The following is a 26433-nucleotide window of genomic DNA, read 5'->3' as shown; positions in this document are numbered from 1 at the left end:
AAGTGTCCAGGCAAGGTCAGGCAGTATTCCTGTTTTCTTGAGCACGTAGGGCAGCAACTCCGGCCAGCAAACAGCGCTACTTAGAGCGCGTACTTAATGTGCGCGTGCAAATGCGCGCCGGAAGTAGATTATAAACACTTCCTGTAGTAAGGGGCGGGATCAGCAAGTGTCCAGGCAAGATCAGGCAGTATTCCTGTTTTCTTGAGCACGTAGGGCAGCAACTCCAGCCAGCAAACAGCTCTACTTAGAGCGCGTACTTAAGGTAATAAGGCAAGGTAATACATCTCAAACTGCATCGACTACCTGAAGCCCGTAGAAATATTGTAATCAAATAAGTAGAGAACATTTTCCAGGCCAACATAATTGAGCAATCCTCTAGTCCCTGATCCTCCCCCATTGTATTAGTAAAGAAGCCCGACAAAAGTTGGAGGTTCTGTATAGACTTTCGAAAGGTGAATAACATCTCAGACTTCGGCGCCTACTTAATGCCTCATATTGACGCTCTTATTGACAAATTGGGTATTGCTGTCTATTTGTCCACCCTAGATTTAACCAAAGGGTACTGGCAAGTTCCCCTACATGGACCAGATAAAGAATAGACCGCCTTTGCCACCCCGCTATTTATTTAATAGATTTTTTAATAACGCGCCTAATACCATACCTGTGTTTGGTTTCTAAGCGCAGATCCGGGATTCAAACCTTTGTTGCTCTGTGTGGTCTTGCTTCCATGACCAGCACGTTGCCACAGTGCTATCCTCCGTTGCATGCTGCCCCAATAACTTTCCAAAGGATGATGGCTAAGATTCTCCAACCTTATTCGAAATTTAGCGGGGCATACATCGACGACGTAATCCACAGTCCAACATGGGAAGACCGCTTATACCATCAATACACTGTAATAAGAGCCTTACGAAAAGCCGGGTTAACAGCCAACCCAAGAAAATGCAAGCTAGCCCTGCCTGCTGTGAAATATCTAGGTTTTTTTGTCGGAAATGCCAGTATTCAACCTCAAGTGGAAAAAGTTTAAGCCGAGTCCAAAGAATTTAAGATCTTTCCTAGGGTTAATTGGGTACTACCAGAGGTTCATACCTAACTTTTCTGATAAAACAGCCAGATTGGGCGACAAACTCCGAAACGCATAACCCCAAAAACTCACATGGGATAAAGAGGATGAAATGTGTTATCGGGTGCTTAAACAAACCTTAGGTCAAAGCCCTATTCTCAAGGTAGCAGACTTTTCTAAATACTTTATATTACAAACGGATGCCTGATTGACTGGTTTAGGTGCAGTATTGTCCCAAGTCCATGACGGGCTACACCATCCCATTCTATATACTAGCCGAAAACTGTTCACCTGGGAAAAGTACTATACAGTGATTGAACTTGAAGCCTTGGCAATTAAGTGTGCGATCATGCATCTTAAATATTACTTATTGGGCAGAAAGTTCAGATTCATCACTGCAGTCCCCCCTAATATGGATCAGTCAAAGGAAAGAGGCCAACCCAAGAGCTATCCAGTGGTTCTTGGACTTACAACCTTATTTCTTCTCAGTGGAACATCGAAAGGGTAAAGACCCAGGAAATGTAGATTTCCTTTCGAGGTTCCCCTGTGAAGTAATTCAGTCCAAACCGCATAGGGGAAGGATATGTGAGAAACCTGATGGTATTCTCCCACCCACTCCCTCTGGATCTTACATTCAGGTGGCATGGGACGGTCCATCGCTTTTGGATGCCGACCCTGGGGGGGAACAAGCGAGGGAGGATCACCTAAGTGGAGGGTCACAAGGGATTGGGAGGAGGATACCCAAGGGCGAGACATGGTATTTCACCAATCCCCAAACTACCCAAACCTACTCTCACTCAGCCTTTAAGGGGTATTTCCAATCTCACCCCATCTCCCCCTCCCCAACAAATACTGAGACGAGGACGAGGCAACTAAGATCAGTAAAGATTACCCATAGGAATAACATGGGGGAAAATAAGGGCAACCTTCCTTAGAAAGAACCCAAGTTGTCCCACTAATAGTCAGGCATTCACTAGTAATTATTCACACCTGGCTCCACTTGACTGGTCTTTACAATATAAAAGGTGTGGTCTCACACAAACTGATGAATCAGTAGGAGAGCAAGCCGAAGTGCAAGCAGGAAGGCTTGGAGAGTCCATATATGGGAGCCCAGGGACGTGCTGGTCTCCTTCAGCAACTGCGGATGCAAGTGCTCTTTCCCCAGGGCCAGTGAGACAGCCCAGGAGTGTTCGAGGGGCAGGTGGTGAGACCCTAACTACAGAATGAAGAACCGTTGGGAAGCCAGTGTAATGTCACTTTTTGCTACCTGTCAGAAAATCCTACCGACAGGAAAAAGTGACATGGTAGGAAAATCTGACAGCCTGACCTGTCATTTTTTCCTACCCGTCAGAAAATCCTACCGACAGCAGGCATTGGGCAACTCACCCAGGGGTAGGAAAATCTGACAGCCTTACCTGTCATTTTTTCCTACCCATCAGAAAATCCATTGGGCAACCCACCCAGGGGTAGGAAAAAGTGACGGGGTAGGAAAATCTGTCAGCCTGACCTGTCACTTTTCCTACCCGTCAGAAAATCCTACCGAGAGCAGGCATTGGGCAACCCACCCAGGGGTAGGAAAAGCGACGGGGTAGGAAAATCTGACAGTATGTTCTGTCAATTTTTGCTTCCCATCATAAAATCCTACCAATAGCACATTTTGACCATGTAGAAGGAAAGTGGGGGTATATTTCAATGGGTAGACACATTTGACAGGCTGTGCAGGGGTAGGAAAATATGACTGCATGTAATGTCATTTTTTTCTACCCGTCAGAAAATCCTACCGATCCTTGTAGCTGGGTGGTGCGGCCCTATACATAGGTGGCCTGGTCCACTGGGGATGCTAGGCCATTGGTCTCAGCTTCACCTGCTCCTCTTCTTCCACATTGGATTCTTCTTCATACGCCATTAAGCGCAAAGCTCATAATTGGTAATTACTATAAGAATTCACTAGATCTCCTATTTGTGGCCTAATGTGCACCTGGTACTGCAGACATGAGAGCAGAGGCTACTTTTGAGGTCACGAGAACTCCAAACCTGTGCTTGATCCCAGACCGTCAGCGCTGTTCCAGTTCTTCCCACCCTGAGCTTAAATTTGTTACATTCCTTGCAGCACAACTCACAGGGACGGGGATCCTTGTGATGGATTAGCGCATATGGCCGTTGGTCTGGGGTTGACCGGTACACTGGGGTCTTGGGATAGGGCATCTGGGCAATATAACATAGGGTTTGGACTGGTGAAGGTCGGAGGCTTGTACCCTCTTTCAGGTGGGATAACTTCTCACAGGGAGCTCTCTGCCCCCATTTGGAATTGCAGGGTGCATTTGTTCTGGCATACAAGTGCTAATAATATGAAACACTGAGAGGTTTATGAATCTCTTCAGGTTTGGTCTTTCTCACTGCTGCCTAAGCTACACCCAAATGCAATGAAAGGTTGCCTTGTAGCCCTGAAGGCTTTTGTACCGTCGAAGTAATACTTTAAGGCCCTCTTGACGTCTAAAGAATGTAATGCTGATTATTCACAGTATGTAAATCTATGAAAGATCCAATGCTGGAGAAAATCTAAAAAAGCAGAGATGAGACAATTTGATAGGGTAGTAAAATATGACAGCAAAGGTCATAATTTTTTCCTACCCATCAGAGACCACTATTTATAGGAAAATGGGGGGACAAGTGAGGAGGGGAAGGACAACTGCGACAAGTGACAGCTTTGCCTGTGGGATTAAGCTTGCAGTCAACAGGTAAGTATGTGCTCTGAAATGGGCGAGTGCTAAATAAAGTAAAGGGGAAAGAGGGGCAGGGCTGGCAAGGGAGTGAGGGGAGTTACGAGTTAAGCGAGGGACGGGGTTGGTCAGCGGTTCTGTCTCTGTGCAGCATTATGCTTGTAGACTTCTATGGATTAGCTGCTATGAATAAGTCGTGGGAGAGGAGAAACAGGCTGCTGTTAACACTATCACTGTGCATGGACTACAGAGCGAAGATGCCGGCGACTGGAACCTCGTACTGGGGTTCTGACACCAACCTCCCCGCTCTGATGCCCGTGCTCACAGCTATGCGCTGTCAGGAAACTGGATGAGGAGGTAAAGAATGTCTTCACCGGCACAGCCAGGACGCTAGTGCAGAGCAGTATCCGGTCACTGTGATGTCATGTAGACAGAGCACCTGTAATTAACTCTTGCTATATAAAGCACGAGGCAGGTGTGTGTCTCCATCACACCCCTTGTGTTGAGTGCTTTTGTCTGGGTACAGTGTTGGGAGTTTGGAGAGGGCTTTTCGGGTGTGATTTTTCAGGTTCAGGCAACGGTGGGGGAGAGGGGTACCTGGAGCAGGGTACGGGTTACATATTTCCTAAAGCTTCTTCGGAAGGCCAGTTGTGGGTTCTCTGCACCTCTGCTGAAACACCGCCTGGGGACTGGATGGGACCCCAGCGCCAAGTGCTACTAACTATGAAACAGCTGGGTAGAAGTGCTGCTTTCCTCACATGCATGCATCATACCCTTGATGTAAAGTCCTGCCCCGCCTACCCCACTGAAAGAATTGCACTAATGCTGAAATCAACGTTACAACTGACAGCACGCTACACATCCCATCTCGCAAAATCAAAGTTATCTGGACAATTTTCAAGACATCCACTATGGAAGACCTCACTGCCATCCTTGCATCCCTCAAGGCCACATTGTATGCATCTGCCTCCCTCCTCAAGAAAGGATCCCAAGAATGCCCCTCCTCACCCCCAGAAACATGACAGGACGACGAGCCAGGAACGCTCGCAGCCACCCATCTTATTATGGACGAAATCCATTTGCTGACACGTACATGGAAAAATATCCCCTAAATTAACCATACAGACCCAATCCAGTGCACATTCTTACAGGTATAGGGAGACAACAGAGAGCGAGGATGGAAATACCCTAATAGACAGTCTCGATTAAGCACCAAGAAACCATGATGCTGATGTCATTAGTGACACCACGACATAGCAGCATTAGTCATGAAGCATACTCACACTCCTGCACTGCATCACACAAACACACATTTGCATACACGAAGAACAAGCATAGACAGCTCTATAGCTAGAGGACGGATACATATACATAATGTCAAAGCTTTTCTTATTTTTCTCAAGCTTGCAGATGCTTAAAGCAATTAACCCTATGGGACTACAGGAGTATATACAGAGCCTGGTAGAACCATGTGTGACTAACCTATAGGTTACCTAGCATAACACGGGCATGTAGAAATCATATTATAAGTCTAAGTAAAATTACAGAAGGCCTCAAGTTACAGAGCAAGAGACGAGAAGAGCCGATTCAAGCTGCAAGGAGCGCAAAGCAGGCTCACAGGCAAGGTCAGAGATACACGACTGCATTCCAAACTTTAGACAACAAGGGACCAGCTACAGAGAATCGGAATAAATCCTCACAAATGCAAGCGCAAGAGCTTGGCTTTGTTTCCAAGCACGTGGTGCAGCCAAGCCAGACAATGGACATTCACCCTTGGTGGGAAAGCAGACCCGATCCCAGCAAACCCAGACAAGGAAAGCAACGTAGGAGCGCATTCTCACAGGCAAAGGTGGTACACCATAAGTTACAATACAGACACATAATCGTTCACATTACCTTGAAGAGGTGCACAGAGAACTGATCGAGTCCCAGGCCTGGGGAGATCAGCTCTACCCAATCACAGAATAGAAAAACGGGGGTGAATGGCAAGGGGCAAGAACCAATGGTAAGCCCATTACTCTGCAGCAATTCTTGGGGACGGGACAGGCCAACCACCTGACATGTAAGGACCAGTAGAATTACCTCAATAGGTTGCACCCATAGGTATTACCACTCTCAATACCCAATCACTTGTGGTGATAGGTTTTTCAGGGAAGGGCCCAGGGATGACGTAAGATCGCTACAAACTGTAACGCACACAATGGAATACTGAAAAGTACTGGAGAAACTTGATTGTTTTGTATGATCCCTGTTGCTTTTTGTAATAAACTGCAAGTTGAACCTGCTGTTGGCTGAGTCCTCCATTTATTCTGGGGAAGGGAGTTGGGCCCTTGAGAGTCAGGTGGACCCCCAGACAACCACTGGCATTCCTGGGAAAACTACCCCAACACTCCGTACTCAAGACCCTTTCCGGCTGAAGCACTCCTCCCTTACCTGACAATAATAAACAGCTCCCAGCAGGACACAACTGTTCCTCAGGCAAGTGGTCTTTATAGAATCATAGTTGGCTAGCTAAAACCTGATTAGGTTTATAGCTCTTTGGTGACTTGTAGCCAATTACGGGAGCCGTTCCGTTTGGGCTACGAGTGGAATAGGGGCCCAAGAGTGTTAGGCTGTATGCCTACAAATTCACCCAAGTCAAAATTGTTGAGTGTAATACCAAGCATTCAAAATATATTAATATATTTACTGTATAGCGGTGTCCAGTCAAAGGATCAAAAACAAAAGGATCGAATTCAATAGTTTTGAGTCAAAAGGACTGAAAAAAAGGGTTGAATGTCTTTTTTGTTTTTTACACCAAAAACAGGGATTTGGGGGGGGTGCCCCTCCCCCTCCAAAAAAAAAATAAAGATTTCCCCTTTTAATTTTCGGTCCTTTCGACTCGAAACTATTGTATTTGATCCTTTTGTTTTAGATCGTTTCACCTACAACCTACAATCGGCGCATTTCTTTCCATTTTGTTTTACTCGTGGGTAGTAATGTCATGATCTCTGCTTCCAAAAGATCAGGACTTGCCCGACTCCCTTGGAAGCAGACCCATAACCCCGGTTCCGAGTGCCAGCCAGTCCCAATTGGGACCTTTTGGACCCTGTCCTGGCGCCAGTGGCACCAGGCTCATAAAGATGCCCAGTCCCAGCGCTGGAAGCGCCGGGCTCATAATGCTTGGGTGGACTTACCTGCAGCAGACCATGCTGCTTACTTACCTGCCAGTTGAACCCCTGATCCTCTTCTGTTTGGGACTACTTTTCCTGTTGGGTGGGGCAGGAGCCACTCCCTAGGTTCAGAATACTGGAACTCTTCTCGAAAGCAGGAACTCTTTTCTTACCTAGGCGTGGCTGTGGAAGGAGACACCTAAGCACTAAAGGAGGCTATTTAAACCACACCCGATGGATGAATCTTGCTTTGTGGTGTTCTGCATTCTCTGCAGCAGAACGCTCATCGTGTCTTCTGCTTCTGATCCTGGGCCTAAGGGAACAAAGGCTTACCATCCTGGAATCCAGTCTTCAGCAGCACCTGTAAAGACAAAGAAAGAACAGGTTAGCACTACGGTCTTCAGTGGCAGCGCATCTCTTACCTGGTCCATCGGCTGTCACCAACGCCTCGCGCTGCATTCCGGCATCTGAAAGACAAAGGCTTACCTACTCTTCGCATGCTCCGGAGGTCTTCGCACTGCATTCCGGCATCTGAAAGACAAAAGCTTACCAGCTCTTCGCACGTTCCGGAGGCCTTCGGCGCTGCATCCCGCATCTGAAAGACAAAAGAAAGTGCGTTTAAAGACATTGGGCAACTTTATTACTCACGTGCCATTACTCCTTCCCACGCCGAATCCAGTGGGTATTCCAGCACCCTTCAGCTTCTCTAAAGCTCCGAACTTGTACCTGCAAGATAAAAGGGACAGTTAGTGCGCATCGTGAAGCAGGCTACAAGCGCTTACTTACGTGCTTCCAGGCGCTTCTATTCCTCACGCGGGTTCGATCCTCAACTCTCATCAGTCCGCCATTGCCGGAACCCTGCAAAACAAGAGATATCATTACAAAAGACTTTTAAGACATTTGAAGTGCCCAGAACTTACCGTTCGTGCAGTTAACGACGGACAGCAGTCCTCTGAGGTCAAGAGGCCTGCACCCTTATCCAGTGAAGAAACTGGTTACGGCACCCTGCCCCGAGGCAGATGGAGAGCTCGGCGTTCACTTACCTAAGGTGAGGGCGTTAACCTTTGGGGTTCTACAGGAGAAGAGAAAGGGAAGAGGAGAGAGGCACCCAATAACCCCAGTTCATTAATCCCATATTTTCTATCTGCAGACATCTTACTCTTCGAGTCAGACATACAGTGCACAGAGGTCCAGCCCAAAGAGCCAACCGTGTGTTACACATCACCTTTGAAGATACGGCATTCACCCAGTCAAGACCGGCGCCTCTGCGGGAATCAGGTGAGCGTTACAAGTAATGTCCCTTAGTGCGATACTGAACAGAGATGTCCCCTTAACAAGGTCTGGCAAAGTCAGTCACTTGAATGTGATCATGCCTACCTGCAGCTGGTTACTACTCCACAGGAGTATAAAAGGAGCGATCAGCGAAAACAAGTTGTACGAGTAGAAGGGCAAGTCGGAGTCACAGTCCAGCCGGAGCAGCCAAGAAGGTGGAGAATGGGACGCTGAGACGCTTACCGACTGCAGAGTGAGGCTGCAAGAGGAAACGTGGCGAGGGAACCGTGTCTCCAAGGTGCCAGAGTCCAGAGAAGGGAGCCCAAAGACGCTGTGGTCCCTTTTGTGAGCATAAAAAGTTGCTTGTTCCCCCGGGCAGAGAGGTAACAGCTCAGGAGTATCTGAGACACTGACCTCAGCCGTAAGAAGCAGAAGCTAACCGAAGCAACAGCATGACCAGTGGGATTCAATCCGAAGAAGCAACCCGGAATGCAAGTGAAAGTTGCTGAATTTCATTTTGTCAATGCCAACGCGTGCAGGCAGCATTTTAGTAGAAAGTTCTGAGTGAAAGCAAAGCGAAGCAATGAGATGCAGACAATAAGATAGTAAAACCTTGTATAAAAGTTGTTGCGCTGAAGAAAAAGCATTCTCAAATTGAAAAGTATCCATATTACTCGTTGATATGAATGAAAGGAATTGAGAATGGCTTTTAGGCCATTGAGAATCGCATCTTAGGCTGCATGCTCTCCCTCGTATCTTATGTCCCAACTTTCCCCATGCACCGCCTTCCCTTCTTAGCTCCTGTCCTGATCATGTGTGTAGTGTCCTTGACGTTTTGTTTTTCTCCCCGATTGTTGGCTCATATTGCATTGCCTGCATTCCTGCTGTGTTTATTCCTTTACTTCTAGGTACCTTTTGTGATTGACTTTGTGTATTGTGTTTCAGGTTTTGTCTCCCCAAGGTTTTTGGCCCACATTGCATTGCCTGCATTCCTGCTGTGTTCATTACTTTACTTCTAGGTTCCTTTGGTTGATGACTTGGTTCGCCCCCCTCTGATTGGTTTTTTGTGCTTCTGTTGCTGTGGTCCATGTTTTGCACCTGATTTTCTGGCCGTTGTTTGCTGTCCACTGTTTACCCCTCCTTCTGTGTCCCTCCCTTCTTTCTGTCCTCAGCCCTACCTCTCTGTCTCACCTATCTTCTCAAACTGTTTTTCTATCGACTATCCCATCTCTCTCAGTAAGTCTGGCAATAAGAAGTTCAAAGGGACACCCAGGTCTCCAACCCAGGCCTCCCTATCACTGATACCTACACAAGTGCTTCCTCCAGACAGACCCTTAGAGGCATCCTCTTTGTTGTTCCGTCTGCAGGCCTATGGACCACCCCACATGGTCTTGGTTCTGTCTCTTTTTTCCTCTTCTCCCATTAATGGTGGGACCTGGTGGGAGGCCCTCCATGCCCCCTTCCACTCCTCCAAGACCATCATAAATGTCTACATTAATGGCACCATCTAGGTCCAAGGCCCTCAGGCCAACCTCCTCCTTTTTGATAGATGCTTCCTGCACCTTATAAACTTCCTTTCCTCTCCTGCTATCCCTTCTCTGGCTCCTCTGCCGCCTCTTTCCTCTGCCACCTCTATGGCTCCCTCTGCTTCTTCTCTCACCACCCTGTTGCCACCTTTAACCGCTACCCCTCTGGCACCCTGTTCCTCCGGCTACCTTGCCGTCTCCACCTTCTTACTCTGCCCTCCTTCGGGCACCTCCAATACATCCGCAGGACGTACCTCTGACCTGTACACCTCCATGGAAGTCATTCAAAGGGGGCAACGTGCTCCAAATTGCTACTATTAACTCTTGCTCTGCTGTCAAACACTCCTCTGCCGTCTCCTGGAAGAACTTGATCTGGATGTTCTCGGTCTCACCGAGACGTGGTTCACGGCCAGCTTTGTCACAAGCTTTGACACTCTCCTTCCTGATGGCTACAAGATCCTTTCGGAAACCAGAACCAACTGACCCGGTCTTGGTGTAGCCTTGATCTTCCTGTGTAGCCGTGCTTCTTTCATCCCTTTGCAGCACTACTCCTCCTTTGAATGCCTGGTCTGTACCTCAATCTCTCCTGGCCTCTCCCTCACTGTGGCCACCATCTACAGGTCAACTGGCCAGGTCGCCCTCTTTGTCTCCGAGTGGCCTGACCTTTCCTCTACCTCTACCTTTCCTCCATTCCTCTACCTCTCAATGTCTCCTCCTGAAAGACCCTAGCATCCATCTGGATGCAACCTGCCCATCTCTCCCTCTCACCACTCCTCTCTCCTGGAGTGATCACTTTCTCCTTTCCTCCCACCTCTCTCTCTACCCCTCAGGCCAAGCCGACCCCTGCACTGCCACTTACCTTCTCGGTCATCTGCCATGAAGCGTGTGTCAGCGCAGGCTTTCGCCGCTACTTTCTCCCTTCCTTCTGCAATTTTGGCTGACTCACATCCTGACACAGCCCTTTCTAACCTTCCTCTCTCTATCACTAACACTATTTATATCCTTGCCCCCGTCATGAGGATCCGCTTGAAGCCCAAATCCAAGTGCAACTCTTGGTGCGACTCTGACCCCGTCACCCATAAAAGCAAGTGCAGGGAGGCGGAGAGGAAGTGGATGGCATCAGGCGCATCCTCTGACAAACTGGCCTGTTGCCTGCTCCAAAGGCAATACAGACTCTGTCCTCGCCAAGAAGAGAGCTCACATCCAAGCCTGCGTCTCAATGGCATCTAACATCCCGGCCGAACTCTTCAAAATCTGCAAGGAGCTGGCCAATCCTGCTGCAGTCTCCACCTCCCCTGTTCCCTCCCAGGCCTTATGCATGGCCTCGGCTTCTCACTTCATCACTAAAATTCAGGACATCCTGTCCTCTCTAGTCTTCTACCTCCTCCTCCACTCCTGGCCCATATGTGGCTGTCTCTCCTCCTCCTTTCTCCAACCTTTCCAATTTTCACCCCTGACGATGTTTCTAGACAAGTCCGATCTATGAAAGTCTCGCCAAAGCAGGCTCTACCCTGTTCATCCAGAACCATCAAAGACCACATTGGCACCCTCGCTGTAGCCTTTGGCCATTTCTGCAAACACTCCTTTGCCACTGGAACTTTTGCCTCCCCCTTAAGCACTCCCTTGTGCACCCCCTTCTAAAGAATCCCTCTGCCAATCCTTCCTCCCCGGCTAACTATCGGCTGATCTCCATCACTCCTTTTCTGAGCGAACTCTTGAAAAAGCTGCCCATCTCTCAGCTTAATCATCACACTGAATCTGTTGGCTGTCTCCACGACCACCAGTCTGACTTCAGAGCTGCCAGAATCACGGAAACTGCTCTCCTGAACACCCATGAAGACCTCCTCTCGAACCTTCCTTCTGTCCTCATTCTCCTCAATCTTTCTTCTGCCTTTGAAATGGTCAACCATGCCATCCTGCATCGCCTCCGTGATAACCTATGTATCACTAATCAGGCCCTGCTAAGGCTTACCTCCTTTCTCACTGACCAACCCTCTCAGGTACAACTAGGATCCTTCCTCTCTTCTATCTGTGTCTCTCTACTTGTGGTGTTCCCGAGCTGTCTAACCTTTCTTCCTGGCTGTTCACTCCCTGGCACAGCTTGCCGACCGCATCGCTACTTTCTGGTCCAACTTTCAGTGTTATGCGGACAAACATAGATCTGTTGAGAGCGGTTTTAGAAGCTCACCATTTGCTCTCAAGAGTTACGACTTTTGAAAGTCTTTAGGTGGGGCGTGAACCATTTGGGGTACAGTCCTTTGCGTGAGGTTGCAGGGCGTCAGGGGGTGAGAGGAATTAGTGATTCTTTAATCCAGGAGTCAAAGGATTCGATGGTTAAAAGTCTACCACAGGTCAGCGTAGTTGGGGGACAGAGTAGCAGGGTTTCGGCTAGGTCGGGGAGTTCCCTGACCTTGTTCCAGCGTTTGTGATCAAAGGTGAGGGTAGGGGGAGCCGTGGTAGGATGGGCTGGTGTGTGGATAGAGAAAGGGATGGCAGAGTGGTCTGTCCAGATAAGTGGCTTGGGACTGGATGTAGAGACGAGCTCCTTACTGCTGAAGATCGCATCAAGGGTGTGACCACCTGAGTGAGTTGGACCTGTGCTATGACGGGAGAGGTTGAGTGCCTCAAGACTGTCGTCCAGGGGTGGGGTCATAGGGTTGTTCGGCACGTCAAACCATATATTGAAGTCTCCCAGTAGTGTGAATGTTGGGTGATTTACCTGAATGGTAGCTATTGAGTCACAGAGATTGTTGGCAAAATGTCTGTCATATTCAGGGGGTCTGTATACGAAGCTGTGAGTGAGTGTTGATGCTAGCAAGAGTTTTACTAGAAGGGATTCACAGTTAGCATCGCATGTCTGGGTTTCAGTGAGAGAGATGGAGAAATGCGGTTTGTAGAGAATCGCCACTCACTGGGAGACGGGCAGCAATTGAGGCAGTGCCTACCAATCTAGGGTTGCATCCCCTTAGTTATTGTGACAAATTAAAGGTATTTGTCCCTTCTCTCCTGGTTGGACCCACCCCTTTTGAGGCTAGGGAGGTGAGTCCACTCTGCAAGACTCTCCCTAGGGGTCTGGCCAAGTTGAACCAAACTGGGAGTGACTTCCTCTTAGGGGACAATTACTCTCATTTCCACGAGGAACTCTCTAGACCATCAACCTTATATGCATATATGGGAGTGTCTTCCATAAAGAATATCTCTTAAGAAGAGATCTGTATGTAATTGGGATGAGTGGATCAAAAGAGGAGAGAGATTATGGTGCACAGGGGAACCCCCCTAGCATAATCAAGCCTTGGAGAGGCAGACTAGGAGGAAACCGTGGAACCTGCGCCTGTTCGACAAACTGAAGAACGCCAGCTGAAGACACTGGAGGCCCGGCGAAGTAGACAACGGGGAAGCCGTTGTGAAGATGGGGAGAGAAAACCTGTCCGATGTGGTGGTGTGACCAGGACCATCCTGCGGTGTGCCAGACACCTGCCGAACAATGCCAAAACCCCTACAGCAGGGAGCGCCGACACCTCCCACTGGCCAGCATCCCTCGACTACAGTAGCCGACAGAGACGCAAGGAACAGAAGGTTGGAGAAACCCGAGACCGAAAACACGAGGCAGGTTACCCCAGCAAGTGCCGAGCCATGCATATATGTCACCCGGGACAACAATGGTACAGGGGAAAATAGGAGAAGCGGGAGGCCGCCGGGGCAACCTATTGTAAGGAGTGGAACGAGTGAAAGGCCTGAGGGCTACATTCGAATAGTAAACCTGAATAAGTCAATATATGAGGAACAAATGAAGAGTTTGACAAACAGGGGTGAGTGGGAAATGAAGGAAAGGTGGAAACGAATACCCTGGAAAGAGAGGAATAGCAGCTCAGTGGTGAAGGGTGGGGAAGACCCTCCATATCTAAGGGTCAAAGGAATTGTGATTTGAAACTGCCAAGTGAATTAAATAACAAGAGAAAGAAACCAATAGAGAAACCCAGGAGGGGGGATTCCTAACACAAATAAAACCTTAAGAAAGGTTGGATCTCGGGGTGTGAGAAACCTGAAAGTAAAGAATGTGAGACAGTATGTTCAGGAGAATCATTATAAGCATAACACTAAAGAGAGTAAAAGACCAATGAACAGCTAGGATTAGCTACAAGAACTCATGAAGGAAACTGCGAGTGTCAAAGAAAATCAGCATAAGCAACATATTTCAGAAACAGAGATTTTGTTTATTGACGATATAAGGAGCTAAAATAAAAACCCTGAGAGAAAGCCACTGCCAAGAAGGCAGAAAGGGAAACGACCAGGAGATGAGAGACATTCTTTTGCCCGACTTTAGCTGTTTGTGTTAGTGGGAGGGTCACATAGAGTTGCGTTTAGGACTGAGGACATTTACTTGACAATTTGTGACGACAGACAAGCACCTTCAGTTACTTTAGTAAGGCAGGGAACCCCCTCTAGCATTAGGGGGAGATAGGCCTTTTCTTTATAATTTCATCAAGAGAAAGTCAACCTGTCCAGAGTATGTCTGACTCCTTCTTCCGACTTGCCACATTATCCTGGATGCGCGTAGGTGTTCCGGCAGCAGGGGCCAATCCAGTTATATAGGTGTCTGGAGTGGCTCTCATCAGCTCAAGGAGGTCCCCTTGGAGAGACGGGGAAACACAGCAGGCTCCAAACACATTTGCACAGAGATACTGTTCACCCAGCAAGCCCACGCAGCGCTACCCATCCACAAATCGGCTAGGAGAGTGTCTTTATGGCAATGACACGTAAAACCTGTTCTCGTCTGAAATGCAGAGCACTCCTCATAACTGCCAAACCAAATGATCAAACCTTACGAAACCAGACGTAAACAACTAGCCTTACTGTACGGATAATTGGAAAAACCTGACCTTACAAGCTTGGGTGCCAACTTATGTTTTGCGCTACGGAGGCAGAAATTCCGACACTAAGCAAAGAGAGGGAGCCCTGCCCATGTCCAGGTTGAAACAAACCATGTCTTGCAGCAAGAAATGGAAAAAAAGCCACAGGATTAACTGGCAATTCTAAACCTATAACATTTCTGCAACAGTCGCCTTTCCTCCGGAGCTGTCTTTCTCGGCATTCTGCTTTTGGATCTCCACCTTGCCCCTGCTTCTTCTGCACCTGCCAAACAGCTTTGCCTGTCCACCCCTCTCCTTCCCCCTCCACCCTGCAATTAAGGCTCAAGTGGTCCAATCATGTGGAGTCCTTTCTACTTTGAAGTGATCAGCACGTGCTAATTTTACAAGACAGATGCTAACACTTCACCAAGTCTCAGCCTAGCAGGACAGGACCTAGAAGCCATCTCACGCCAAGTGATTTAAAGGCCTGCGGCTTAAAAGCACACAGGACTCAATCCTTTTTTGTCTGTTTTTGGTCACCCTCATAAAATACATGCAGTATACCCACTGGGCAAATGACACTCCTGCCCTAGTGGATCTGGGAGTACGGGGTCAATGTCTCCCATGTACTCAGTGGCTGTGTGGTGCCAAAGCTTACAAGTGCACAATACACTGTTTGTTCATATAGTATAGAAGGAGCTCAGTCTGCCTGCACAGTAAGGATCTACAGGCGGTAGATGGGGTCGAGGGCGGAGAGTTACAAATAAAGTGACATATGCATACTTAACCACGGTCTACTGGGAACATTGAATTAAACAACACTCAAATGTAATGAAGAAACCTGTTAAGGGATGAGCAGTTTCTGATGTTATTGATCCTGATTTGGCTTTCTACAGCACTCTTTAGCTTTGATGCTGTATTCCTTCATTTTTTACACACACAAAAATGTGCTTCTTATCACCTCCTTTCCTTCTTCACTGTTCCCATTCCTCGGATTATCCAGGGTATATATCTCAGCATGTGGTGCCTCCCTTTCAAGTCTTTTTTTCCTTATTAGACAGGCCTTCATCCTGAGCCTGGTCACTGTCCTCAAGTATGATGGTGTATTAATAGCCGAGATATTCCTGACTTAAGATAACTACATAATAAGGTATGGTTCAATAACTATGCCGATGATACACAAGTACTCTTAAGGCTTGATTTTCTAGAAAGTGATCCCCCATCCCGATTGAGGAATTCTTACAGCAGTGGGGGACTGGATGGCCAATAAATGGTTGAAGTTGAACATTGCAAAGACCGCGATTATGGTAACTGGTGCCGCTGAATCGCAGCCTGTACCACTGACTTTTAGCCAGATTCTTTTGGCCCGTGTCCAGCTGCTGTCAATTCTATCAAAAGTCTTGGTGTTAAAGTTAAGTCCTCAGGCTCCAGGGAGCTGCAGATTGCATCAGTATTAAACTCTGGGTTTTTAAAGCTTAACATTTTTTGGAAGACGCTGCCATTTTCACCCTCCGAGTCTCGAGCAAAGGTTGCTGCAGCTTCAATTCTTGGGTCTATTGATTACTGAATGTTGGCCAGCCACCTTACTTGGTTCAAAGAGCTCCTTCAGAATGCTGCAGCCTACCTGGCTCGGTATCGGGTAATAATGTCCCCATAAATAATGTCGCCAGGATAAGCCATTGGCGACATTATATATGGTGACATTATTTATGGGGACAGGTTGCGGGGATGTCCACTTCTCCCCTTGTTTAAAAAAAAGAAAAGAAATTGCGGGTTGCAGGAGTGTCCCTGCATGTGCAATGTAATAATGTCTCCGCAAAAAACAATGACTTTTTTGTCAGGAAACATTTTTGCATGGAACCACTGGCTCTTGGAGTTGGTGGAATGTCCCTCTCCCAAGATCTTCATCAACTGCATTGGCTTCCTGTGCATAGTGGCATCGAGTTTAAGACTCTCTGCATTTCTCATCAGGCCTTCTATTCGTTGGGCGCTGAGTATCTGCAGATGACTCATTCCATACACTCCCTCAAGGCAGCTCCGTTCGGAGTCTCAAAAACTTCTGTTGGTCCTTTGCTTCTAAAGATCCGGGTCAGTGGTCGTGCTTTCTCCACAAATCATTTTAGAAGCATTCATGATCATTTAGCATTTTGGAAATCTCTTGAGACTTAACTTTTGTAGTTTCTTCCTATTAGGATTTCTGGAGTGTACTCTCCTACAGTCTGTTTCTTAGCACCTAGATGCCTTCTGGCTGTAGTGCTGGGCTTTATAATGCTTTTGGATACATTACATTACTGTCACTTCCTCAACATGCTGTCATTCAACTATTCCATAATTCATAAAGACTGTTATAATGACAGCCACTCCATGCCCACACCTGTTGCACAATGATAAGACCCCCACACCATCCAACTGCCTCCAAATGCAGTCCTGAACGTTTACTTCATCAATCTGAGTGTCGGGGCTTTTGTGAACGCCTGACCCCGGACCGGTTACCTAAAACCAGAATTGAAGGTCCGAGATGTGACCCATCTCAGTGTGGTGAGTGCAGTGGGCCTTTTCTGCAACTTATGTGAGCGCCAAGCGGCCGCTCACCCTCTGGGGCACCTAGCCTCCCACTGAGTGTGGTTGTGTGTCAAGTGATAATCCATGAGCCTTTGGTTTTTTAAAAATAAGAGAAAATGGGTGCACCGAAAAAATAAATAAGAAAAAATGGGCGCACCGAACTGGCTGCCACGCCAAAGCGGTCGAAGCTCTCGCCAGCTACCACTTCTCTGCTCCACCTCTCCTCCCAACTACCACCTTTCTCCTCCACCCCCTGTCCACTACCATCTCTCTCATGCCACCATACCACCTCTCCCCTCCCACCATCTGCCCACTACCACCTCTAAACCCCCTGCCAGCTACCACCTCTCTCCTCCACCCCCTGCAAGATGCCACCTCTCTCCACCCCCTGCCCACTACCACCTCTCTCCTCCCACCACCTGCCTACTACCACCTCTAACCCCCTCCCCAAAACCACCGCTCTCCTCCCACCATCTGCTCACTACCACCTCTAACCCTCTGCCCACTACCACCTCTCTCCTCCCTCCACCTGCCCACTACCACCTCTAACCCTCCGCCCACTACCACCTCTCTCCTCCCACCATCTGCCCACTACCACCTCTAACCCCCTGCCAGCTACCACCTCTTTCCTCCACCCCCTGCAAGATGACACCTCTAACAGCTTCCTTTGTCCCACTGTCACTCAATCTCTGCCACTGTCCATGCCACGTTTGAGCAAACATAGAACATCTTTGCTGCATAAATATCGAGCACTTCTTTAAGGTCCCATGATGAATGCATCTTTTGTTGTAAATGAAAATACTGTGCGCTCTATTTCTTGTGTCCCTTTCTATTGCCACATACCCCTGCAATGGCTCTCTCAAGAAGCATGACCCAATATTGTTGTGAACATATTGAAGTGGATTATTTGATGACTTCACCTATGTGGACTTCAGGCAGTGGACGAGTCGCTCTTTCTATATGCAGATGGCTGACTCCAATTACTCGAGACAGGGTGTGATCGCATCTAAAGCCCCCCTCGTGTGTCTTTACCCGCCTGAGCCCCCTCCCACTATCCTGTGTCAGCTCTCTCTAAACTAAAGATCCCAGTCCGCTCCCACCAGCATGCACATTAGCCAGTGCAGCAGGGGGCAGGCCCAGGCAATGTGTTCTGTGAAAGGAAATGTACAATAACGTGCAACCTTGAAAACATTCAGTGTGGGGGAGGAGGGTTACAATGGCACCGTATTTAGTGATTATTACAATCCTGGGAGTTTATACAATAAAAACGCATAGTGTCCGCTGGGTGCTTGTTCTTTCCGTCTGCTGGGTTCATGCTCTTTCCGTCCCTTTTGAAGTCGCTCGTGAAATGACTTCTCTTTGTTCTTTTATTTCAGTAAGCCTAGCTCACATAAAGTTAAATGAACTGCACCCCTGGATCCCCAAAAAGACAGGCACACCACATTCATGGTGTCAAAAAATCATATCTGTTAAGTAATGACTGAGCATGCGTGGACCGTAAGCATTTTAAACAGAATATACTGGACTTGGCTTAAACTCCATGCAAGGGGTTTGTTTGTTTGTTTATTCATTTGTATTGCGCGCCAGACCCAAGGGTAACCGGGCGCAGTGAACAGAATATACGAAGCTTACAATGTTGCATAGAAATTACAGTGTTACAGCAAATTACAATGTTACATAATTAAAAATGTACAATAGTGATAAGTCTTTGATGGTACATATGTACATTCAGAAAGTAACATAACACAAATTAGTCTTTCAAACCTTACATGTTGTTGTCATTGAGGTGTTTGATAAGATTCGTTCTAAAGTGAGGAAAGGTTGGTCTGATCTGAGGTTGTGTGGCAGGCCATTCCACCATTTAGCTGCTAGCACAGGGAAGCTTGTGCCGCCAATTTTGGCAAGTTTAAATCTTGGAATTTCCAGGCAGTTGGAGTTGGGAGTTCTTGTAGGTCTGCTAGAGATTTTTCTTCTTATTTTGTCCATCAGGTAAATGGGGGCAGCGTTGTTGAGGGCTTTGTGCGTCAAGGAGAGCATTTTTAGGTGAATTTTATTGTCGGTGGAGAGCCATTTGTATTGTTGTTTAGTGGAGGAGATATGTTCCCTTTTGTTTATGCCTAAGGCGGCTCTAAGGGCGTTATTTTGTAGGTTTGATAGTCAGAAGCATGTTGGAGGTGCAAGCATATGGAGGGCAAATTTGAGTTTATGATGTGGGAGTGCAACGTTTTGAGGGAGTTCTGGAAAGAAATTGCAATAAATATGAACATGGTTTTGAGATTGGATATCGATTACGACTATACAACCATTATAATATAATGGGGAAAGAGGATGTACTAACTGACTTGTCAAACCCACAGAGGTGCTGGTTCTTCAGAGCTTCTCTAACAGCGAAATAAATTATATTGCGAGAATGGGAAAATGAGCTAGGTCCTTCAGTCAATGCATGACTTATCGATATGCAACGAATGTCATTAATGGAGAGAGTGATTCTGTACAGAAATACAGAGTAACCAGTATGAAGAAATCTGGGACAGATTTTCAAGTGGTTTTAAATTGACAGCTTTCTATACATATAATCCATGTTCTAGTCTGTGAAATCTATGCGAGTATATAGTTCAACGGCAATGCAATGTACCTGTGAGATGAGAAGGTGACCAGTTATGTACATGGTTCTGTGAAATGTATTTGATTGTAATGTAATATATGTTTATTTATTAATAAATATGTAAAAATCGCCTCCTCCTTATATATGGCAGCCCAGGTCAGTGAAATCTGCCAGGTGAGGCATCTCAAGCTTAAGATACTGCGCAAAGCTTTGCCGTTCTTGCCCCCTCATTTTCAGGCACCGGTGACTTCCTTGTTAGTACTATCATCTCTTGATTATTGTAATGTGCCGTTTCTGGCACAGCCAGCTTCTCTGATTCGACGCGTACAAATTTTACCAAGCTCTGCATTCCGAGTTCTTCAACTTCATGTAGGACCATACAGCACCCTTACGTACACAACAAGCCCAGTGCACATAAAGCACACGCAGAAAGCTTGCTTGCACAGGCATCAGTTCCTCCTGGTTCTGCACGCATGAACAGATAAGCACACATTCTATCCTATCACTCGCTCCCTTACTAACCAACCCTACCCACTTTTCCTACAGAGCCACGTGGGCCCTGGAGACCATGAAAATGGCAGAGGTGTGTGGGATAAATCCACATAACATAACATGATCAATACATATTGGAAATGTTTTTAATTGGTGTCAAGTGAAAATAAATACCTATTAAAATGCATAGCATTTGAAAATGAAGTGAAGCACAGCATGTGCTCCAATTTGTAGAATTTGTTGGGTTGCGGTCTGGAATTATATTTCAGTTTCCTCAACAATCAAAAAACACGATTGCTTTTCTTTAATTATTGATGTAGCATTTTTCCTGTTGGTTCTGTGATTGGTTTAGGAAGAAGGCAAGAAGGAGTGCTATAACTTGTCTCTGTTGTGTTAAAATGGTGGGGACACCAATGCATTTCTTTGGGTTTTGCCTTCTTTTCTCAAAAGGAAAGTATTGGTTGTGTATCCACTATTCAGGGCTTTAAGGATAGGAACGGCTAGTGAGGCATTGTAAAAATGAAAAGTGATAATAGACTGATATGAGGTGATAGGGAGGAAAAGGAATATTATGGTGTGATAAGAAGCGTGCGTAAGGCCCTTCTGAATTCTAAGTGTTCATCACGTTTTCTCAGTGTGAACGATAAGTAATTCACTCAGAGGCCCCACGTAGTGGGAAGGTATGTTCACCAAGATATTTGTAGCGAGCTAGTTGCAGCATCATTTATAAATGTCTACTCTAAAGGCATTGAGCTTACTACATACAAGGCTCTGAATGTCATGCAGAGTGCTTTAAATTTGATTCTGCTATCCAATGGTAAGACAAACAGAAGTAATATGATTCTGAAGTTGTGACTTAGTTACTAAGCGGGCTGCCGCATTCTACAGTCTCTGGAGTCTATTAAAATTGAATTCTGGCAAACCCAGATATGCACTGTTGGCATAATCTAGACAGGACAAAAAGAAGTGGGATAACATATTGGACCTTATCAAGGAATCCCAGGAATGGAAAAAGTATCTTTAATATTTTAAGGACAAAAGTCTCTTCGCAACTGCCCTAGTATCTTTTCCCATAGACAAATGTGGGTTCAGAAGAAATGTTCAGCACTAGGAACAGCAGAGGCCAGGTAACGAGCTGAGGTTGCCAGAGTTCAATTGACCGGTGCCTGCTGGCTTCCCAACAACCAGAATTTCAGTTTTAGCTGGATGAATACATATTGTAATTAATTTTGGCTGACATTGCCTAAATAAATGTGACTTTCAACCTGGTCGGTCAGATTTTGAATTATGTGATACAAAAACGTATTTGACTCTGCATTCAGCTGAATAATATACTATTCTGTACACCCGCATGTTGGTGCATTCTACGCCCCTTGGTAGATTTTTCAAATAGCTTTTCTTAATCAGTACGTTTGCAATCTAATTCCCATCTTTTCCTTTCCTGTTCTAGTACTAGTTGCTCAATCTCAATTGTTTGGTTGTAATGTGTTATGGAAGTAGCACACAGTTAGAATGGGCATTTAAATGTTATTTTTTGCATGTCAAAAACCATGAAGTAAATGAGGGCCTGCTTTACTCAATTCTTTTTTTTTAAGTCACTTCTCCCCGCCTTCTTAAGCCACCCATCCTTGCGTCAGCTGTTGTTCAATGTCTTTTCAAAGCCAAGGGAAAAAAACATTAAAAGAAACATCAAGTCCAAAGGGACCATTGTAGGTGGTATACACCAAATGCTTTATCTTCTGGCTAGGCACCATAACTAATATTACTCGTTAGATTCATCATCAGTTGCAGTGGTATCGTCTCCTGGCATATTTAAATATGTCCAAATGGATGTCTGTATATTTTAGGTCTGCATCTGGATCTATACAAATTGCAAATGTCCAGTTCTCTCCCATAAGTCATATCCATTAACCAGTCTGCATTTGTGGCCGTTCAGTTGTGTCCAGTTGTATAGATATCCTGCGTCAGGCTACCACTAAGGCAAGATGCATACAAATTCAGTGTTAGGTTCTGGCTTATCTATGAAAAGGCCTGCAAGCAACCAATCAATGGCACACGTAGTCTACAGTGGATAATTAGCCCCACTATATAGCATCTGCTGTATATGATCTCAAGACCAAGCTAGAAGATGAAATTCAACAGATTGGGCAACACGTCTAAGACACCGATCTGATTTAGTGTGGTCCATCTTATGTAGTCGTTTACAAATATAGTATAAGTAATGTATGTATCTAAAGTGCATTAAACATTAGCTGGGGCTAGGTGAAATCTCACATGTCAGTACACCAAAATGTTTCCATAGATTTACACCTATGCCAACTTGTACATATGATCTTACCATTTAACACTGTACACCCCACCACAGGCTGTTTATCCTGTAGCAAAGAATGTAACCACAGTATTGGGAGCCTCCATTTCAGAGGTAACTACGACACAGGCCATCATGTTAGTCATGAAAGGTCTTGAAAATTCTGGCCAGTATTTCTTCAATATTGCTGTCATCCCACCATATAGAAACTTTCTTTTATGGGCAGAAGGCAACAATTCAAGTTGCAAGCTACTAGCCATCCAGTCACTCGACACCTCAATTCTAAACATATAAACAGACAGCACACCATTTCATACTTTACACGATGGTGAAATATCACTAGCCAATGGCTAGTGGTGAGAGCATATGTTCACCCTAATATGGGTTTGTTCAATGTGGGGCGTTATGTCTTCTAACGAAGCAAACATGTTACCAAGGGATCGTAACCACAGCACAAAGCATCATGTTAGTCGTGAAAGGTTTTGAAAATTCAATTCATCAAGGCTACTGTCATCCCCTAGTATAGAAACATTATTTTATGGGAATGTTCAATGCGGGGCGTTATGTCTTCTAGCGAAAAAAACATATAATGTGATTGGCACATTTCTTCTCATAAGATCGTAGTTAATTTCAGGCCTTGTGTATTACATACACATGTTGTAACGCAAGTAGGTGTTTTTCTTTAAGAAGCTTACTTGTACTTTTCCAAGCAAATGTTTACTTTGGATTGGGTCTACACCAGACAGTGGTCTACTCTTAGAATCCATGAGATGGATGTTTAACACCACAGGGCTGCCCATAGATGTTCCATCTTAACATGTTGGAGGTTATGATACCAATGCACTGCAAAGTAACTGATTTGACCGACATTTCGAAAGTGATTAAATGTCTGTGGGCCCCCCACCCAGACTGCATCGTTTCGTAAAGATTTGTTCGAAAAATAAGTTATTACCGTTAAAAAAGAAAAACCAATACACCTGGTTCCTTAAATAGTCGCTGAAATTTTGTGTCGTTGGACTCCTTTCGCTTCATTCAATCTTGAGAAGTCTTAAATCAACACACTCATGTGTGGGTGCTCAAGTCTGAAGAGCACAGTGTGCAGCCTTTCACTTTAAAGCTGCTCCCTTGAAGAGTTTTTGAATTACTGTCTCTAGAATGAGTCGTAGCTAGGTCCCCAGTCATGACCTTCAGACATACCCACAATTCATCTACACGTGCTGATAGTGCACTCTCTTATAGTCGCTTTTTGCCAAATGTTAATCGCAGCATCGCCTGGCAGTGTCTCAGGTAGAGGACGGCATTGTAAGCCAATTCCATTTAGGCTGTGTTTCACACAACCTTCTCCAATTCTGTTTTTGTCTCTTCGTCTATTCGTAATGTTAGTTTGCCCCTTAAATCCCGACCTGCTTACCATTGGCCTGGCATATTGCACTTAGCAAATCCTGACCTTGTGGCATGCTACTGGAGACAAATTGGGGCCTGCTAAACAACACGTTGGTGATGTGCAGGCATTTTGAGATGCTGTTCTTATACCTAGCAAGATTTTAAATATTCCTGTCTTCCCTAATCCAGTTCAACCCTTTCTCATATTTATTAGTTTGGGCTATTAGGTGGAGCTCGTGCCACCTATGAGCCGAAACTCTTGCATTAGAGTACACACACATAGGGAGAAATGGCATAGAAGGAGAGAGCCAAATTCTGCAGGTGTTTGGTTATTTGGTCACCCATTGACTGCCCCTGGCCATGCTAATCTCTGTCCATTTCCCCACAGTTCCTGCCGCTCCCCGCACAAAACACCTCCTCATGGGTGCTAATCCCTTTAATCAAGCTTTACCATCAAACGTTGCACTCAAAGTGCCTGCCAGTGTTTTTTTCAAAGCTGTCTCTGAGATTTAATGGCTTAATTGGAGGTGTAAACGCATCATTGGTGTAGTAAAAATGTCTTAACCAGGACTGCCTTCAGCCATTCGATTTATAAGCACTATACATATCCTTCACTGAAGACCTGTTAAAACCAAGCATTGGCAAAGCCAACAGTTTTGGCTTGTATATCAGTATTAGGCAATTGCCAGGCACTGCTATTAGATGCCCAGGTACTCGCACCATTTTGCACCGCTACTATCAATGGCCAGTTAATACGACTTGCCTGACAAGTGCCTTTCGCATGCCTACACAAAAGCTCAAACTGTTGACTTTGCCAATACTTGTTAAAACTGTAGACGTTCCAACTATAGCCAAAAGGTTTTTTATTTGCTAATCCATAGATCCTAAATGGAAAACATCTGGCCTCTGGCATCTTCTCATGGACCGCTCCGAATAAAACAATTTTACTAGCAGGCCCAAACCTCACAAAAGTCTCGGCAACCAAGCAATCTTGGACAAATTCCAGATACATTCTGTAAGGAAGTCTCCTTTTTTTAAAAATAAAAAACATGGAATTGTCTAATGGTAGAAGTTGAGGCCCTGGAAAAAGTGAACAAGACTGTATCAGAACTTTGTAAAAATGTAACTATTTTGCAAAGCTAAAAAGACTTGATTTAAAGTAATGTTCTTATTTCTTTTTTTCCTCAGAAACAGTAATACTCGTGAAGCCGCCATGCTGCGAAATAAGCTTTCACAGCTGCAGACAGACCATGACATTGTAAAGCGACAGCTTACCACAGAACGTTTTGAAAGGTAAGCAAAGCTTTGTTTTTTTTAAGTATGTATGTATTTTCCTTTTAATAAAAAATATTAGCATTTTGTTCGTTTTTTCAGATTCTTAAAGGGCCAGACTCTAATGAGAATTATTACAAATTCTCCATTATTCATGTTAACATGGATGTTCTACCTCTCCTTTTATTCAATACTAGCAGGTGTACCCGTGCTTCGCGCAGTAATTCCTACTACAGTACTACTTTGGAGTTAGTTTAATGAATTAAACAAATAATTATTTGTAGACAATATTGCTAGTCTTTTCTGTAGGAGCTAGTGTGAACAAAGTGTCTTTGTTTCTAACTCTGGAGCAGGCCAAATAAAGCCGACCATGAGAAAAGCATGAATCCCGTAAATCAAATCCAGCTACTTTGAGTTGGAGCGTTGACAACATTATTGGTGTCCCGACCTACAGCAAAGGCAGCAGCGATCTCAATATAAGTGCTGTACGTGTGGGGCTGAAGCATGTAAGCTTTGTACTGTTGAGATGACATACATTCATCAACTTCTGTGGGAAATGAAGTTTCTGTAATTGTCATGAGAGATTCACCACGATGTGATGGACAACGTCATTGCGGACACAATTGAAGAGACATGCACCGTTTTCTGTCACCCGCATTACTACAATAGAACCGTTTTGTGTCACCCGAGTGACTTAAAACGTGTGTGTTGCTAGGGTCAACTAGAATGCTGATAGTGTGGAAAGTTTAGTAAAAATGAACTGCTGAGGTTTTCATGAACTGCTGAACTTTAGGAACAATGAAGGTACAACTACAGCACGAAGAGCCATATGGCAGGGGTACGTATTGCAAACCGCTTATAAGGAAAAATACGAAAAGGGTATATTTTATTACATTGTCTACACCATGGAACCTACCCACATGCCAAATTTCATGTTTGTAGCATGTTGGAAAATTATGCTGAACATTTCAAACAGACGCACACACATATCCACAAATGTCCCTTTTATATGTTAAGGTGCGTCGGAGACAAATATAAACCCCTCAAAATTCTATTGTTAATAACTTTTAATTCAAGTTACTGATTTGACCGACATTTCCAAAGTGATTAAATGTCTGTGGGCCTCCCGAGACTGGAATGTTTCATAAATATTTGTTAGAAAAATTAGTTGTTAGCGTTAAAAAAAAAAAACAGGACCAGGTCCGACACAACTTGGGCACAAAGCGTT

General features: G+C 45.6%; 1 protein-coding gene across 2 annotated transcripts in view; it reads left to right on the top strand.

Moving 5' to 3' along the window:
* Window positions 1–26433, top strand: part of CEP135 (centrosomal protein 135) — a 642577-nt gene that overhangs the window by 526110 nt on the left and 90034 nt on the right. For both annotated transcript variants that reach the window (XM_069631620.1, XM_069631621.1), the window contains exon 24: window positions 25122–25226. In XM_069631620.1, the coding sequence (XP_069487721.1) occupies window positions 25122–25226 (105 nt within the window). The remainder of the gene's footprint in view (window positions 1–25121; window positions 25227–26433) is intronic.

Source organism: Ambystoma mexicanum, chromosome 6q (assembly GCF_040938575.1).
Source record: "Ambystoma mexicanum isolate Mex_15411 chromosome 6q, UKY_AmexF1_1, whole genome shotgun sequence".
NCBI classification, from domain to species: Eukaryota; Metazoa; Chordata; class Amphibia; order Caudata; family Ambystomatidae; genus Ambystoma; species Ambystoma mexicanum.
The sequence above is the reverse complement of the archived record's forward strand: the minus strand, read 5'-3'. Positions and strand labels throughout refer to the sequence as shown.